At 42.1% G+C, this 19,756-nt stretch overlaps 1 protein-coding gene across 1 annotated transcript in view; it reads left to right on the top strand.

Annotated features, from left to right (window-relative positions):
• Window positions 1-2,631: 2,631 nt before the first annotated feature.
• fam171a2a (family with sequence similarity 171 member A2a) overlaps window positions 2,632-19,756 on the top strand; it is a 63,072-nt gene continuing 45,947 nt past the window's right edge. Inside the window, exon 1 of the mRNA XM_072694483.1 lies at window positions 2,632-2,852. Coding sequence (XP_072550584.1) covers window positions 2,759-2,852 — 94 coding nt within the window. The 5' untranslated portion in view covers window positions 2,632-2,758. The remainder of the gene's footprint in view (window positions 2,853-19,756) is intronic.

The raw sequence follows: 19,756 nt of genomic DNA, 5'->3' as shown, positions 1-19,756 counted from the left end.
ACCGGTCTAACCAGCAGGCCCACCACCCAGCACCCATAGCAAACTATCATCTGCCTACCACTGCAACCTGTTTAATGACCATGTTAAAACCTAAATGGAATCGTAACTATCTGCCAATATTAATATCACCACTATTAACTGTCTGTTGTATCTGGTTTGGTCATTTTTATCATTAATGTTTAAATAGTTGTGACCCGAGGAGGATGGGTCGGGTCCCCCTTGTGAGTCTTGGTTCCTCCCAAGGTTTCTTCCTCCAGCTTTGAGGGAGTTTACCTTGCCACTGTCGCCGTTGGCTTGCTCACTGGGGGTCTTTGGTCCTTCATGTCTTACGTTATTTCTTCTTTCTTCTTTGTCTCTGTCTTTCATTAATTACTAATTATGTAAAGCTACTTTGTGATGACAACAGTTGTAAAAAGCGCTATACAAATAAATCTGACTTGACTTGACTTGGCTATATTTTCGGTGTGAATTTTCTTTTGTGTTAAGCAGCAAAATGATTGCACAGTGATGATGAGTCTTTGGTGTTCATGGCCCTGTCACTTTTTCAATGGTTGAATTCATATTGGTGGGTAGTAACTACTACACACCAGAAATACCTCCTAAGACCTATCTGATGGTTTTTGGAGATGCTCTGACCCAGTTGTCCAGCAATCGCAATTGTCAAGGTTTTTGTCAAGGTGGCTCTAAATCCTTATGTTTTATGCTTATGACTGTTCACTTGCTGCCTAATATAGCTCTTGGCGATGCCACTGTGGATGCTTTTACTTCACATGGCAGTGGAGCTAATGTTATAGCTAACAACAATAAAACCTCAACAGCTTGATGTTAGAAACATTTCGAATCATAGTTTCCTTTCATGCCAAAAAAAACCCTTTAGAAGGTAGGTCAGGTTCTCAGAGAAATGGAGTAACTCAGAACATTTACTGTACAAAAATGAACTGGATAAAGTGCTAGAGCTGAGGAAAGCTCAAGCAATAATAAATAAATAAAAACACAGTGCTTTGTCAATGTCAGTGAGAACAGCAGACTATATGATAATTTCTCGCCGCTCTGTTGAATGCTAAATTTTTCAAAGAATAATGCACAGCTATAAATACGCTCCCCTCCAAAGTTTTGTCCAATAATGACAAAATAATTTATGCGAAATGCCTTTATTGTGGAAACCTGCTGCTACATTCTTATGCAGCATATAATGTATTTCTAATTCAAATACACAATATGTTCAAAAGTTTGTGGACACCCCTTCTGATAAATGCATTCAGCTACTTTAAATTGCACCCATTGCTGACAAAAGTATTCGGACACCTGTTTATTCATTGTTTTTTTTTCTGAAATCAGCTTTTGATTTTGATGAACTGTCTCTACTGTCCAGGGGAGCCTTTCTACTAAAGGAGCAATGGAGGAGCATTGCTGTGAGGATTTGCAACAAGAGTGAGAACAAGATGTTGGATGATCACCACCCAACTTCATCCACAACTCCGTAAGTCATCTTAAAAATATTGGATGGAGCACCATCATTCCAGAGAACACACAGTTCCACTGCTCCATAGCTCAGTGCTAGGGGGGGCTTTATACCCTCTCTAGCCCACGTCTGGCATTAGGGATAGTGCCAATAGTTTCATGTTTATCTACTCCAGTCCTATTCTTCTCTACAGCTGTGTGTGTATGTGTGTCAGCAATAGGTGCAATCTAAAGTATGCATTCATTAGAAGGGGTGTCCACAAATATTTGGACATTAAGTGTGTTATAACCAAAACTGAGATGTGTGACTGAGATTTAACCATTAGGTTGAATGATTCTTACAACAGTTACTGTGAGTATGTGTTTGTCAGTAGAGCAAATAGACAAATAGAGATTGTCTCATACATGAACATCAATCAGCCATAACATTAAAACCACTAACATGGGAAATATTAGGCAGCAAGTGAACAGCCTATGCTTGAAAGTGGCGTGTTAAAAGCAGGGGAAATGGGCAGGTGTTAGGTGCCTGTATCTGAGCCACTTCAACAAGAACCATTGTGCAATTGTGCTGACTAGACGACTGGGTCAGAACATCTCCAAAACAGCACGCAGGTCTTGTGTGGTGTTCCCGGTATGTAGTGGTTAGTACCTACCAAAAGGAAGGACAACCAGTGAACCATCAATAATAGGGTCACGGGTACCCAAGCCTCATAAAGCTCATGAAGGCCCCACCTCACAAATTCCATGAGTTGCAAAATCTGCTGTGCCAGATGGAGTCCATACCTCGACGGGTCAGGGGTATTGTTTTGTTGGCACGAGGTGGACCCACACAATATCAGATTTGAATGGTTTTAATGTTATGGCTAATTGTATAATATAAACCACTTTGATGTTTTTTTTCTGTAAATAGGTGAAGGGGCGGGGTTAACACAACTGTAGGATGGACCAGCCCACATCCAGGATAGGATGGGGTTAAGACTCATGTGGTCAGTGGTTATTAAGTGGACATGCTGTACCATTCTGCAGTACATTGAGAGTGGATGCATGTCCTTCTGGACCAGCCCACTCGTTCCACCAGCAGAGGGCATGGCGCGACGCGGGAGCGCTCATCCCCCCTCCTCAGTCCCCCACCCAACCGCCCGCCCTCCCCGAACAGGACAATAGAGGCGCGAGGAGGAGCACAGTGTGCTCGCTCTGGAAGGGAGTGGGCATCCAGGCGCGGAGCTCTCCATGCCAGCCCGAGCGGAACCATGGCCCTAGGGCTGTTTATGGACTCTCTGTGAGCTTGGCCGTGAGCATGGCGCCCCGCTGCCCCTCGCTCTTCCTCCTGCTCCTCTTCTGCTGGCTCTGGAGGGCGCCGGCCAGCTCCGCACCCCAGCGCGGATCCCTCGGTGAGTTTTTCTGGGGTTTGTTTTGGTCAGGGCGACTTTGGTTGCTCTTCTATTCGCAGCGTCGAGGCTAAAGGCTGTTGTCCTCAGAGGAGCGCGGAGTCGCCGGGCTTTCCCGCTTTAAAGGAGTGGACTCGGGACGTTACGTAACGGAACGGCGAGCAGGAGCTGGAGTGGTCATCGGTGGGCTTCATTGGGAAGTAGCTCACAGTTTAGAAACAAAGGAGTCTTATATAGGACGGCCCTCCTGACTTCAGCGTGCTCCGTCCTGCTGATGGGTCACTGCAGTCCAGGCTGGGTAGCTGGAGAAGTGAAGGGGGCTCGTTTAATGGGGTGTTTATTACACACAGAGGGTCGCACTGAGTCTGAATGAGTAGTTTAGGATGGTCTGCCTGGTCTTTGGGTCTGGTCAGTCTCCTCATATAGCTATATAGTGTTTACATATGGACAAGCCTACTGTATACATTCATACAGAATAGCCCTGCATGGCCTCGGCTTGCTTTGGCTGTTGTCAGACCTTTGCTTCAGACACACACGTAGATACTGTTTGGTAAGCTTGAGGGCTTTACCTGATGTGTCATCCGGAGAAAAAAGAAAAGCACGTGATTAATAATCTTATTAGGTTTCGGTGAGATGTTCTATGATGTCTCATCTGACCATGAGCCGGGTCTTCATAGAAGCTGCCAGCTGCTCTGGTTGGTTGCATTGGATGGACGTACACAGTTTCCCCTTTGCTCTAATTGTAGTCGGCCTGTTTGTCACTATTATGACTGGGTAAGTCTCCAGAGCTGAAGCCCAGCCTCGTCTCTGGGCCTCCACAGCCGGAGTTGTTTGTGCAAACTCTCCTGCAAGCACTCCTTTCTTCCACAGGGACATTAGAAGAATATTAATGCGAGCTTTAAGCCGTCCTCCCCACTTCTACTCATTCCCCCCCCGCTTTTCCCCCCTCTCTGCACTCATGCCTGGCGATACTCCTGTGTCTCATTTGCTTGTGGTCCCACTTGCCGCAGAGTAACCGCCGGCTCTTCCTAACTCCAAACTCCCAGCCGCAAACATTTTGGCCTGATCTTCCTAATGCTGTCCCGGTTTTTCAGGAATTGCATACATTTTAGGCTCTGAACCCACAACCATCAGTTACTGTCTTGCATGCTTTTCTGTCTATTTCGACCTGAAACTTCTGAAACGTCGGTCATGCAGAACAGTGCTTGACCAGTCTACAGCCTAAGACCCCCAGTCTCCATTCCGCTCGGATATAGAGTTTCCTTTGAAGCGAAGGGAGCTGCAGACCCGTAAAGCAGAGTCACGGGAAGCTCTGAGAAAGCTCTGAGTTTGACTGTTAAAAAGCTCGCACAGCTATCTTTCCCTGTTGCTGTTACACAGCTCCCAATTGGAAGCGGCTTAGTTGACTTTGGTAGACGTGGTGGACCTGGCAGCGTGTCTCAGCTACGCTGGGAGAAAGCAGTAAGTCATCAGTTTTCCTACATGCAATTAACTTGTGAAGGAATAAAATGGGCACAAATCATTTTTAGGTGGCTATGTTTTGTCAGCTGACTGCAAAGCTCCATTTAACATGATCATGTTTGAGTGTTTGGAGAAGCTGTCAGCTCTTTCCCTGGGAATTGAATCAAAATCTTTAGCAGTCTAACTAATAGGAATTCTAATGATCAGATCCCACTTCATTGACCTTGATTGAGAGCAACAACATTGGCGTGTTAAAAGGGTGAAACCAACTTTACTCCAAGTGTAGTGGATCAGCCAAGGCAAGCTGGGTGTCCAGCGTTTGCTGGCTGTAGTTTGGCCCTGGAGCTTAGAGGCTAATGTAGCTATCGAGGAATGAAAAGTAATAGTCATGGCCTGCCAGTCCAGCACATAAACAATATCATTATTGTGAACAGTTTGGAATACTATCACTTCCTTCCCGTCAAACAAGAGGTTTTTAGACAAACAGAGGAGCTTTGGGTTTACAAGCTTCCACTACACAGTTTAACATTGTAATCCTGTGCTTTCTTTGAAGTCTGTACATCTGTTTAGTGTGTTGTTGGTCTAATGACCTTCACTACTCCAGGTCAAGGCCGCAATGCTGCCCATTCATAATTAATGTGCTATCTGAAGGACCAAGGGTCTGCCACCGGGCCTGAAAAGCCTAAAAGACTATAACAAACCAAAGAAAACTGTGGCATTTTGTTTTGTTAAATAATTTGTTTATTAAAATGAATGTCAGTAAATTGTATTTTAATTGTATTTTATACTATTATAATTTAGTTTGTAGGAAAATGTTTAAAACTACACTTCTTTGCCATTTTTATGATATTGAAGATAACCTTTACCGTGACAGAAAGCTCTAAAAGGACATTATGTAAATGTACAGTTATCTTATGATGTCTTGTGACAATGGTTTTGGACAATTCGGCACCATAAGTACTGAATAAAAAGGAGGAACGGGGGGAGAGAGAGAGCCATGGGCCTTTGTCATGTCAACTCCCAGGAGCCTGACTAATGCATATTTAGTCATGGATACATGCTCCCTGCCGCAGCTCTGATCGTTTCATACATATTAATGATATGTTGTTGCAGTTAATTTATCCTGGAAGCTGCTGTGTGGATGAAGCCTGTTCAGTAGGTGATAATATTATTCAGCAGAATAGCTCATTAGTTTATTAGGAGCAGAGCTCATTCTTAATGAATTCATTGATTATTTTCTCCTTCGACTCTGAAAATGGTAAGGATATCTTCATCTTCTGCTAATTAATGTGAGGAGTGGGGACCACTTACGGACCAGCTGTGACAGATGTATTTGAAGGACCCCTGAATCTGCATTTCTTAAGAAGAAGTGGATTTGGGTTTTGGCTTTCCTAGCAAGAAGATCTCCTAACATTCATACATATTTGATAAAGTGCTCCTCAAGAAATTCAACAAAAATATTTGCACCTAGGATGTTTCCTACATATCTTAGAATTCACAAGGAGCTCCCATTTGAGCATCCGTCCTCATGGTGCTGTTTTGTCAAGTACATGCACCCCAGGTGTCCTGCCATGTACTCGAAGAAGAATTGAGAAAACCTGTGTTCTGTTGATTTGTGGTACCCATCGAAAGCCTAGGCTGCAGCGGAGGTACAGCGGGTCCTCCATAGGACTGTCTTATGAAGACTTCTTCTTAGTAGCCTATTGGTCACACACATGAATCAAGTAAAGGTCCCGCCTCTTGCAATTGCAGCGCAACACGTGTCCTTATTATTTCTTCACGGAAATAAATTAGAATGCTAAAAACTAACATTTTTAAACCAACTCTTCATTTCCACCATATTTGTGGTGCCATTTTTTTTGTGGGGCTGGGAAGGATACATCAGCTGCGTCCTGCAAATGGTTCTGAACGTAGGCTGCATTTCTGGGCTGTATTTGAAGTGTCCTTCATTTTTGAACGGATATCTATGACATAGTGGCTGAGAAATGCAGTCTACCTCAGCTGCAGCCTAGGCTTTGGAACTCAGCTAATATGTCCTTCTTAGCGGCTCTGCATATGTGCCGACCCACAATTCTGAATGTTTTCATATGTTTTTCATGATGATTCTGTTTTCTCAGGTGCAGCATACAATCTGAGCTTACTGTTATTATTCGTTTGAGTGTTACAAAAGTGTAAATTGTGATTCAAATGAAAAAAAAAAAATCTTATCACCCAATTACCTTAGATTTATACTAGATATAGTGCTAGATATTGTGATAGTGCTGGAAACATAATCTGATATGGTGCTTTTAGCTTATTGAAATATCCTACCCATTGGTTTATTTAGGCAGCTTTGCATTATGGTAGCATGCTTTGACAAGGTAGCATAATAAGACAGTACACTAGCGCCACCATGCTACTGTTCTCTATTCTGGAGCTAATAACAATGGAATCAAAGGATGGAAAACTGTAGGAATTTCTCAAGCAGAAACTGTAGGAATTTCACATTCTATGATGGATATGTTTAGAGTTAAGGTTAGGTTTAGCTCATGTTTAGGGTAGAATTAGATTTAGATTGTAGAAGGTTAAGGTCAGGTTTAGCTCATGTTTAGGGTAGAATTAGATTGAGATTGTAGAAGGTTACGGTTAGGTTGACCTAATTATTAAGTATTACACTGGATGCTTTCTAGCATTCTCTGTTCAAATGGTTTGATTATTGCTTGTCTGGGCTGCATCAGTAATTCACAAACTGTCACAATTGTGCTACCTTGCAAAGCCGCTAAATAAACCAGTGGGTAGGATATTTCAATAAGCTAAAAGCATCATGTCAGAGAACGCTGCTAGCAAACGTAAATTTTTACATAGCATAAATCACTTTATCTAGCACTATATCTAGCATAAATATAAGGTAATTGGGTCAAACTATATTTAGTACACATACAAATCCTGAAATGGCTTTTTAGACCTCAAATTCCCTCTTGAGACCAGGCTGTCTCTAAAAATCAAACTGATGTTTGTTCCCATGTTTTTCCCTGAACACTGGTTTACACACGTCTATAAAAGAACCCATAAAGAGCCTGGCCTAGCCTTTGACAGGATGAGGACTGCAGCTTGCTACTGGAGTTCTTGGAAATGGAGCTCAGGATCATCGTACAGAAACCTTCAGTAGTTTCAGTGTTTCAGGAACCTGTTTATCTCTTTAGTTTTTACTTTTTAAGGAAGGCTCGAGGACCTTCTTGAGGTTCTTGCTTGGATTTGTTGAGATGTCATAGTTTTACTCTTTTTACGCTTAAGTGAGACTTCTCTGTGCAAGTATACGGTATCCCTGTCTCCATTGAAGTGAAATCTAACTGTACGACTCTTTACGTAACTGTAATTTCTCTATTGTGGGATCAGTTGCAGGCTTGCTTTAGCCAGACAGTTCAGCAGTCTGTAAAATTGGTCATACGATGTGAATATGATGCTTGTTTAGAATAACGTGGTTTATGGTATAAAGACTCATAAGACCGTGATTAGATATCCTCTTCATCATCTCATTATACAGTTGGTACAGTGCTGCCTGAATAAAAGGCTTTGATGTTTGGTAAGTAGTGCCAAGGCCTCAGATGGTTTGTGCTGACACTGCCTGGAGCAACTACCAAAGCATGAAATTTTGTTATTCTTGGGGTTTTGTTGCTGCATGGCGAGCACATGACCGTCCTAATCGAGCTGACACCCAGTGCAGCCTCCCCTGTGTCTGGTCAAAAGCCTGCGGAGGGAGGGCTGTGCTGGGGACTAATGCAAGCTGACTTCTGGGGATTTGCCCATGTCCAGCAGTGCCTCTGGCCAGGTGAACTGTGGCACTTCGGTAAAATTGCAGGTTTATGCTGTTCTCAAACCAGGTCGTTCCGCAGTGGTTAGGAATGGGCTTTAGTCTGGAGTATGAAGTGAAGTTCATCACATCACAGAAATCTCCTGAAGCTCATTTCTAGAATCAATTAACCTACCATTCAGTTCACTGACTACTTAATTATCATGGCTTCTTCAGTTCCCTACCCCACCACCATACACCATCAAACACATTGCACTGGATGAAAGTATTTTATGAAAATGGGAAAAGTTCATGGATCTTTGCCTAACTATTACAGTGTGTGGGGACCCTTTCTAATACACCTAGACAAGCTGGAGCTCCAGGGCCCATCACTTTTCAGCTAGGTTTACTTATACTGACTCATTCCCTCCCTCATTGCTTTATTTGAGTGTTGCTTCCTCTCTGTTATTTGTATGTAACACTATTTTATTTTCTTATTTAGTCATTTATGCATTTATTAATTTTTATTATTAATAATAAAATTACAAACATTTTTTTTCTTCCTCTTCTTTTCCCTTTGTTCTCTGAACATTTTTAGTATGTGGTTGGTATGTGTATATTTTTGGTCTGCATCTTTAAAAACTGGTAAATAAAACAATACAAATATAATAATAATATATGCCAGTAATAAAATCACATTGCTCGTATAATATAATATATAATTATAATGATATAATTATATATAAAAATAAAATAATAAAATAAAAATATAATTAATAATGAATTATAATTAAATATAATTTTACATTCTGGAGTCATTTGTTTTATTTGATTGTTTTATAGTGTGTTTAATATCTTAATAATATATCTATTATCTTTTAAAATCTGATTGATCTTCCTAATAATACACCTTACAGTTCCTTTAACACTCTGCAGTGAAATTACTTCATGTGTTATGTGTGTACAGGGTTCACTGGGTGCAAATATATAAATTCTGTTGATATGTACTCATCTCAAATGAACACCTATCTGAGTACACTAGGATCACCTGAAGAGAACATCTGGCATGTGTGACTGTCTCCTATAAATACGTACCAATGTTCTGGTATTGTGACATCCCTAATTTGCATTGGATTGTGGAATGAACTGTAGTGGATTTAGTCTGAGTGTCTATGTTTTATAAATGTTTATGGATTGATATCAGCAGATATGTACATGTGAAATTGCAGATATCGAAATCGGCCCACATATCCTTTTATTACTGCAGCTCTGAATATTTATGTCATTTTGTCAGTCGAAATATAGGTGCATTCCTAAATGTAAGCTTCATTAAGGTCTCTGTAGTGCAGAGGTGTTACCCCAGCAGAGGATGCGTTGAGGATGTGCCCCGGCCCCTTGCTTTCTGCTTGTCTGCTGGGCACAATGGCTGCATTATAGTATGCTAGTCATGCTAATTGAATGCCTCAGCATTTCCATTTGGAGTGAACGCTTTTAGAGCTGTTGCTTTATAGTCCCCCTGAAATTAGATCACCCATGACTTGAGTGATGTCAAACACGGGTCAGTCCGCAATAAAGAAGTTGTCCTAGGCAAGTCCTAATAATTAAGAAGCATGGCTGAGTAGGACTTTCTGCTGTCCTCTGTGGTGCGACAGGCAGCTCTAGGTTGTTGGATGCAGGTGTGCTCCAACATATCTGGTCTGCTTCGGCTGAATGTGATTACTGGCCAATTTCAGACTCAATTCCTTTTAGACTGGTTTATTGGTTTCTTGACGGTTCGTCTTCCAACCCAATGTATCTAATGTTTGCTTTGGACTGTTTGTTGCATGAGCTGGAGAGTTCTGGGCTGACCGCTGAGTGAGAACTGAGTGAGCTAGGCACAGTTCAGGCAGATTCAGTTTTAGGGAGTGGACGTCTGGCCCCGAGCCCAGCCTGACTCCCCCTGTTCTGCTGTTGAGGAGGAGGAATTTCCCCACTGACAGCTTGAAAACACTTGGAGGGAGCTGATTGCAGCCTTGCTGACTGGCCATGAGTAGTCTGTCCACATGGTACACTGCTGACTCTGATGGAATTTACACTGACCTCTAAGTGACTGTTTACATAGTACTGTACAATGCTAAATCACCACTGAATGTGTTCGTTTTGAGAATGGACTGTCATCAGTGTTTGAACCCACTAAGGTGGGGAATGAGGCGTGATGAATGTAGTACACACTTGCTCACCCTTAAAGCAGCATTATGCAAGAATTGGTATTTCTTGCTCCTGGGCTCCCCCTTACTGTCGGGAAGAGCAATTTGAGCTTTGAGCCACCTGACACACTTTACACATGCATTTCTGGACAAGCTGAGAGATACAGAACCATCACTGGAAGTAAAAGAAACATGTGGACCGAGGCAGTAAAGTAATCGTAAACGATTTTACACCGAAATCACTCACAGTTTACGCAGTTCTCACAAGTATTGTCCCGCTTGCTTCAGCAGAGTTACACAGTGCAGATAGCAGCGTGCCGAGTCCAGATAAGCAATGCCAGAGGCACTTTTCTTTTTATTACATGATTTAGAGGCTTTTTAAGGTGAAAATGCTTTATGATGTTACATCAACTATTACTGTCTTGGAGTTTGGATTGACAGACCATGTCTACATTAAAACAGCTATATAAAAAGCAGGGCTAAATACCAGACTCTTAGCAGCTGTCATACTCTTCTGGCTTAGATTGCCTTCAACACTTCAACACCTTCGAGAACTGGCTGTTCACCTACTGCCTAATAATTCCCACACCTTGACAGTTAGGTGCCAGCGTGACACGATAATCAATGCTTTTCATTTTACTTTTCAGTGATTTTAATGTTTCAAGTTTCAAGTTTATTTGTCATCTGCACAACATGTCAGGACATTTATGCATTGAAATGCTTGTGGTGAGGCTCAGGTTGATGCTCTACAGGAGGACAAACTGTATACATACTAAACATCTTAAAAATAAAGTTATTTATAATAATAATATATATATATATATATATATATATATATATATATATATATATATATATATATATATATAAATATTAAATAAATACAAAATTTACACAAAATACAGAATATACAAAGACAGAAGGCATCTGTAGAAATTCTTTGATATGTACATTTATGAGACAGGTATAGTCTGAGAGAGAGTGGAGCTTAATATAAATATGTATGTTTTGACTATTCCTTTTGTATAAAGTGACTAGTGATGTTGTCCATAGCAGTGATATATATAGTATTAATAATAATAATAAAGTGTCCGAGTGCAGTGGTGTTGGTGAACGGTTCACATCTTGTTCAGGAACCTGATGGCTAATGGCTTGTGGGTAGAAAATGTTATAGCCAATTCAGTTATATGTTGATTATTAAGTGGTTATCATCATTTTATTTAGACTGTTTATTTATTTGTAGTTTATATATGGCAATGACTCACTGAATATTAGCCCCACACTACGCTAAGATGTTGGGGTAGGTCCTGCAGGAATGCTGCACTCTCTGCCAGATCCCATTTACACTTTCAACTGACATGCATCCCCAGGGAGATTCCTGAGATGTGACTTTCCTGTATGTAAAGCACACCACTATTGCCATACAGATGAATACTTCCGGAATTGTATGGGGCAAGAGTATATCTGCAGATATAGCCAATCAGATTTCATAAAAATAAAGCAGCTAAATACCAATTTCTATAGCAGATACCACACTGTTCTGGCTTAGATTGCCAATATACATTTTGTCACAGGTGTGGAAAGTTATACAAGGCAATGGGCATCAGGTGCAGTGCTGTATGAGGATGCATAATTGAACAGGCAGCTAAACCAGGCCCAGAGTCTGGGATGTGTCTCTAGATATTACATGAGAGGCTAAGTGACATCCAATATTTGATCTAAATATGAAATAATGGTAATCATGTTCACTGGGCCTATTCAGGCTGATTGTGAAGTAACTTCAGCATAGGCCGTTTATTTCCAGTAAACACAAAGCAAGGAATTAAATCAAAGCACATTTATTTTCCGTTGACTGCACACAGCTGTGGCCGTCTGCCTGTCTGAATAATCCTTCTGTCGAAATCTGTGTAGCCTGAGAAAGAAACTACCTGTGTAACATTGTGTGTGTCTTATTTGTGCTGCGGAAACAAGTCTGACCCGTCGAGGCATGGTTTCACAAGACCTCTGAAGGCGTTCCGTGGAGTCTGGCAGCAAGCCGTTAGCAAAGTGCTGCAAGTTGTGTGATGGGACCTTTATGGAACACATGTTCACTGGTGGGCCTTCCCTGGTGCACGTTTGGTAGGAACTGACCAATGCATACGATGACAACCCCACAAGACCTAGCCATTAGAATGTGGCCAATTTTTCAACCTCAAGAACTGACTGTTGACTTGCTGCCTAATATGTAGATCCCGTCCCTTGACAGGCATCACCGTAACCAGTGTGGTTCATTTAATATGTTATGGCTAATTGGGTTATATACTGGTTATTAAGTGGTTATTAACCTTAACATTTATTTAGACTGTTTATTCATTTGTAGTTATATATGGCAATGATTAACCACCTGCTCCCATGCTTAACCCTGAATATTAGTCCCATGCTACACTAAGATGTTGTGGTAGGTCCTGCAGGAATTCTGAACACTCTACCAGATCCCATTACGCCGGGGTGCATCTCCACAATGAACCCTTGTGTTCTTGTGTCCTCCTGCCTTTTTCCCCACCTTACACAAATATCAGTGACCACCAGTAGGCTCTTCTTTGATATGTAACATGTAAACACAGCAACACCCTGCTCTGCTGTTTCTGCAGACTGTGGGAACTGAACTGTGCTGAACTGTGCTGGTTCCCAGCATAAGCTACTGTTTACCCAGATTACTGAGTAATAAAGTTGACGGTGTAACAAAACAGAAGACAACTGCAAGCTTCACCCATCCACTCTAGATGTCTGCAGCTAGTGCTGTAAAAGATAGGGCTAAAAATAGCCCTTCCTCACCGTGATCTTACTGATGACAGCTGGGTTTGTTGTTTGTAGAGTATTCAGGCAGTTAAATGCAAGGTCAGCGGTGGTGCCTCTACTCTTTCTGTATAAAATGTTCCATACAAATCTGTTCTCTCTGGTTGTGGACGCTACTGGGAGGTAGTATTAGGCTAGCTGCTGGTGGTCAGACTGACTATAGCAGTGTCCCTGGAACTTGAAGCCATAGCAGGCCTCCTCAGGAATGAAAGTTGTCACTGGTGTGTGGGTATAGAAGACTCACTGGGTTAACGCTGGTCAAGGTCTGACCATTTCTGAATGTGGAATCATAATCTGATTACAGCACATTCACCTGAACTCCAAATGTGTTCCAATCAACAGCAATGCAGGTTGGTGCAACTGTGAGCGATACTATTTTTGTAAAAGAGATTTTTCATTTGGTAAAGAACCTACATCAGCTTCTTCAAATCTTTTTTTAACTTACATCAACTTCTTTAAAAGGTTCTTCACCTACATTTCTTATATAACTATGGCATCACTCGAGTGAAGATGCAAACAGCTATGCAGATAAAGTGGCCAAATCCGATTTTATGAACAAATCCGTTGGGCTGTTCACACTATTCTCTTAATGAGACCTATATCGGACATCAGTCTGAACAGTTCAGAAGCAACAATGCTTCATGTGAAGTTTCAGCAGCACCACAGGAGCTATCGAGGAGGTTCAGTAGAGAACGTTGTGTTTAAGCTCGCTGTAAAAAGGGCACGTTACTAGACCACGCCCACTTCTTTGGTTTGCGTCTCTGGTTTCTTTAAACTTCGCTTTTAAGCTTTTTATTTTCCGCTGACGCTGCAGCCACCTTCACCTGTGGCTGCGTTTTGCCGTTTCTTTAGAACTGAGACGTCACCCTAAATATTTGAGGTCTCTTACCTCGCTATCCCACCACCTCCCTCACTGCTGTTCCCTTCTCCTCAGCGAATGTCGAGTTAGATTGATGTAAAACTCGCATAAAATCTGATCCGGGTTTTTATACCACATATGAAAGTGGCCCAAATGGGAACTGAAAATGTCAGATTCAGTGTGTTTGTCGTATATGATGTACTTATGATAAAAAAAATTTGAATGTGAGTCTCTTTCACCTGAGCCTCTGTGTCTTTCATTTGGCTTCAACACAAAATTGACTGAATTACTGTTGCATTATTGATCATCCCAGTAAACTTGCCTCTGCTCTTGATTTGAAGCCATTGTATTCTTTCTCTCTTGCTTACAGTAGTGAATTATTTAATGAAAAAGCTCAATAAGAGCAAATGAGCAGTGGGAAAATTTGTCACAGACATCAGTTTGAGTCGTCTTGGCCTGTGCAGATGTTGCAGAGCTCCTCAAGCCCCAGCAGACTCGTCAGACAGGGCTGACTCAAGCCACCGCTGGGATCCGTTTCCTCCCAGAGGAAATGTAAACTCTTTTATGAGCCATAGAAGTCTTTCCACTCACCAAAATCTGTACCTTCTTAATGAGTGGTTGAAGTAAATGTAAGACATTTCAGAGTGTGATGATGATGATGATGGTTAGAAGGGATGGGAATCTGAAGGCTTAGGCCTTTTAAACCTTGTGTGCTTGTGTTTGTGGACCAGTTTGTCAGATGTGTTTAGAGACACCTCATATTTTAACATGGAACACTTCGCTTGGTGTTCTGTAAAAGGAACTGTTTCGCTCCAGTTCGGATATTTTAGCATTTAATCAAGGTTCTCCCTGGACCGAACTGAAACCATGCTGTTGGTTTGGAGCTTCCTGAAACAATGGGCTGGATGTCCTCAGCCCCACTCTTCAGTATCCTCTGGCAGGATGTGCTTTCAACACTACTTCCTCCTCCAGGTTCCTTGATAGTTACACTATTCTGAAAGTCCCTCATTCATAACATCACACACATCTCAAATGTAAACAAATGGAAACACTGCAGAATTGCAGGGTCATCCATTATTGCATGGTAAAACCGGCCTTCTCAGGCCTCTATGGCTATTTGATTTTACCCTGATTCCAGATCAGTGGTGCTGCTGTATTTTTTCTCATGTCGCTGAAACACAGGCCTGATCTAGCTGAGGCCCGTTTCCTCAGCTCAGTCCTCCTGAGTGGAAAGTGGGTTAGTGAGTGTTGCTAGACTGGGGGATATCCTGGTGATGGCTTCCAGCTGGCGCAGGATAACAGGGTGGAGGTGATTTGGGGTGATTTATCTGCACCGTGCTCTTTCTAAAGGCCCTCCCACAGAACGGAGAGTTCATCTGTAACGTTGAAGCAAAGGTGCTGAGAAGTGAGTTGGAGAGCAGTGGGAACAGTTAAGATGCAGAGGTCTGATCCGAAAGGTCAGTGCTGAGCTGGTGGAGCTATGTTTTAAAGGCATACCTTTAAAGGGAGTGTGTTTACCCGATCCCTGATTCTGTTTTATTCAGTGACTGTTGTTGGAAGGACAGAAAGCTACATTTAAATTTTTTGTCCCATGGTTTTGGATCAGTAGGCCACTCGCTAAGATAGCCTTTGCTTAACTAGCTAGTGAGATACAGCTCAACCATGTATCATACAGCCTAGTGCAGCTGCTGCTGACTAACTGCAGAGCTACCGACATAAATGTAGACGATAGGAGCTCCTATATCTGAGAGAGCGAAGATGAGCGACTGGTGTTGGGAGGAACAGTAAGGCACAATAAGAGGCCGGTTCTGTCGTGTTAGAGCCGGCTATCTAGGCTTGGATAAGTTAGCTAGCAGGCTTAACACCACAGCACAGAGCGTGTTCTAGCTAACTGAGGCTTAAATCACAGAGGATTAGAGCATAAAGCCTCATATCTGAGAGCACAAAGTCGAGTGAATGGTCTTTGGAGTGTTTTGGACTGATTTCAGAGCCATTCAAACTCAGCGTCACTAAACTTGCAACTACGGTGGGCTTGTTTTTTTCACCAATCAGTGAGCACCTACAGCGCCCCCATCCTATGGCTCTCTTAAATGCACATGGGGGAATGATCTTATTTGGATATGTACTAGACAGACAGCTGCCGCTGTCGCTGCTGCACTGGCATCATTATCTGCCAACTTTCTAATAGTTGTTCCAGACACGAGTAGCATTGTGGGCCAATAGTGTCCATTGTAACCACACTCAAAAAACGACCGATGGCTAGCAGCACGGTTATCAGACACTCCTTATTTTTGCCATATCAAAAAAAAAAAAAGTTTCACACACCATAAAATATATTAGAACTTGCCGCAGAAACATTCAATCAGGACATCCCAAGTATTTCTTCTCTCCGAGCCCCCTGACTGTGGGCTGACTGTGGGTGGCAGGAAGAGGTGTTTTCTGGTGGTTGCCTGACTCAGGCCTCCTGATAGACTGCCACTCCTGCATGGCTGAATACACAAGCCCTGCTATCTGAACAAACGTCAGCGTGTCTTTTACGTGATTGGTGACACCTTGAGCATCTGTTAGAGGTAGTGGTGGTCAGTGGCACGGTCGACACTTGCCCGGCTGCCTTGCTGTCATTCTGTGAAGCAGTGAAGTATTCCTCCTTAAACTTTCTTAATTAAGAATTCAATATAAAATGTTTGGAGGTCTGCCTGCTGGCCAGAATTCCTTCTCCAGGGGCAGTGCGTCGATAACAGGATGTAGTGGCTAGCAAAAAGTCCAGCCATGTGACCCTCATAGCAAGGCATTTGCAGCAGTAACCGGATATGTTATAGGCGCAAGCGTGGAAAGGAAATTTTCTTTGACTGTCCTAGGAATAGCCTCAATGTGGACTACGGAATTAGCTTGACCCGCATGCCCCTTATTCCTTCCTCTGCTGCTTTGAGTTGTATTTTTTTCCTATTTCCTTTTTATACCTCCTACACTTTTTGGCAAAGCCTCTGTAACATACCACCCCGAGCATTAGCATGTAGTTCTCTCTGGGTGGGTTCCCCAGCCTCTCCCTGTCTACAGCTGTCCACTGTAGGCTGACATCGCCAGTGGAGTCGGTGGAATGCCACTTCAAATAAGCATTTGGACTTGACTTGGAGGCAGGAGGTGTTTGGGCTGGTAGTGCAGGCTTGTGCTTAACCCTTGTTTGCTTTAATGGGCTTATATCAATGCGGAAAGGACTCAGCATCAAAGCTAGCAATGGGATTAGTTTCTGTCGCAGGTCTCCGCCCTCTGAAGTTGATGTAACAGTACAAAGGCGGTTATTGGGAGTGCAGTGGGTCTGAGTGAAGCACTTAGCGGCGCTGTGAGTTTCAGCTCAAAGAATAGACTGGATGTGGAATGTGGCACCGAAAAGAGTGGCTGTGTCAAAATGACCATTGTTTTGCACAAACTGACCAATGTTGAGACCCATGGACCTCCTAGAGGGCTTCCTTCGTGCTCAGGATCTGCAAGCAAAGCGAGAAGTATTGTCAGTGGCTTCAGCTTGCATGAAATGTGCGCATAAGGTCCGGTGTAATACACTCTTACACTCTTTTAACCCAATCTCTCCCCAGTTTAGCTGAGCCAATTAACCCGATCAGTAGGAGTGGGGGAACAAGCAAATGCCTCCTCTGATGCATGTGAAGCCAGCCACCCCCTAATTTCACTAGGCAGCCAACACAGACAGGAGCTCTGATTAGAGCTGGGCAGTATGATAAAATCTTGTATTGTATCATGATAAATTTTGTTATCATGATACACAATATGCTTTTCTGGGCATATCGAGGATATTGTAAGTGCTTAAAAAACACTGAACAACTGCAGGTTTCATGAGATACACAGTAATTAGACTGGTTTAATTAGATGAAGTGTAATAAAAATGACTAAAGTAGTAGTTTAATAGTAGTTTACTGATTTATTTAGTGTGTGATCACATGTATTGTGATAAATATTGTATATCATGAAAAATGTCTGTAAATATTGTGATTTAGCATTTTTACCATATTGCCTAGCACATCCACACATTTCTATTACAGCACCTTTAAATAAAGGCAGCACCTATTTTATAGGTTTACTTTATAGGAGCTAAAATCTTTGGATAATTGATCATATTTAGCCAATATATTTTCATAATCCAAAATGAAAGACTTTATTAATTGATATTTCAAGTATTTATTAGTCTGTAATGTACAGTATGTACGTTTTTAGGAAGTCTCTAGGGTTATATGGTTGAGAAAACTGAGTCTTGCAAAGTTTGTCTTGTATTGGCCTTCATAAATCAAATACACTGCCTCTTACCTGAAGGCTGCTTTACACCACAAGCAAAAAGAAATGTAACTGCTTCAGATCAATGCCCATATTAATCAATATCCCCGTCAAACTGTCCATGTCCAGCTCTTCGGCTGTGGCCATTTCTTTTCTTGCTCAAGCAGCTTTCCTGCTGTTATTGATCAGAAATGCACTGCTGAATTCATTCCTCGCATCACGTTTGGCTCAGCCAGTCACTCAACACTCCAAATCACACTTTCAATGCTAACCTGTGTAGCTGAAGGTGATGAGCTATAGATACACAGGTCAGTGCTGCAGGTAGAATATTGTAGGCTTTCCTTCTTAACATAGGCAGAGGAGTGCAGACCTTTGTGGTTACAAGGCTTTACACATTCCCCTTCATTATTCCTATTACTGTATCTATAACATTATTATACTGCAGAAAGTCAAGTTACTCATTTTTCTTTCATGTGTCTTGACATTTTTATCCTAATTCCCATTAGAGCAACTTTTTGACATATATTTCTACATACATACATTTATATATAATGATCCAACCATCTCATTTAAGAACTCCCTGGTCACTCCATCTACAGAAGCACGAGGCCTTCACGAGGGATGATCAGTTATCGTTCTCAACTCATATTGCAAATCATGCAGGTTTCTCCAAAGAATTTAACCCTTCCTCTCTAGAGAGACCACCCAGGTGTTTGTTTCTTCCTCTTGTCATTTCTAGACATGACTAGTGCAACTCTCTTTTGGTTGGTCTTCCTCTGCACACCATCAGGCCCCTGCAATGGATCCAGAAGGCAGCGGCCCAGGTCGTCTTCCAAGTTCAGCTATGTCACTCCACTGCTGCGTTCTCTTCACTGGCTTCCTGTAGCTGCTTCCCGCATCAGATTCAAAACCCTGACGCTGGCCTACAAAGCCTCCGTACTTGATGGCAGATGTCAAACGATGATCAGTACCGAGAGCTCTTTGAGCTTCAAGTACTGCTCGGCTCGACCTGCCACCCCTTAAGATCCACGGAAGACAAGCATCCAGACTTTTTTCTGTCCTGGAACCGAAGTGCTGGAACGAACTTCCTCTGGGCGTCCGAACCCATCTCTTCTAAGAGTACTTGGGCGAAGTGTAGTGCCGAGTATTATGGTCTCCATATTGACTTTTGTATGTAGTAGTATCTAAAGAGGGGTAAAGAGGGGTCTTTTGGATCCTTGTCGATATAAACTAGCAAACTAGACAACAAACTAGGGTATTTTCTGAGTACACTGACTTTTCGAAGTCGCTCTGGATAAGAGCGTCCGCTAAATGCCTTAAATGTAAATGTATATGTAAGTAAATTTCTCAGTGTCTCTTAATATAAAAAATACTGTATATAACATTTATTTTTGCCAAATCTAACTTTAATGTTTGTCTTGTAAATAGAAAAACATTATTTACACTTTTTATTTTTTTAAATTTTTTCAACATTTAACTAGAAGTGTGTTTCCTGAAGAAACTGTGAATGTGTCTT

Source organism: Salminus brasiliensis, chromosome 12 (assembly GCF_030463535.1).
Source record: "Salminus brasiliensis chromosome 12, fSalBra1.hap2, whole genome shotgun sequence".
Lineage (NCBI taxonomy): Eukaryota > Metazoa > Chordata > Actinopteri > Characiformes > Bryconidae > Salminus > Salminus brasiliensis.
This window is presented reverse-complemented; position numbering and strand designations above follow the sequence as displayed.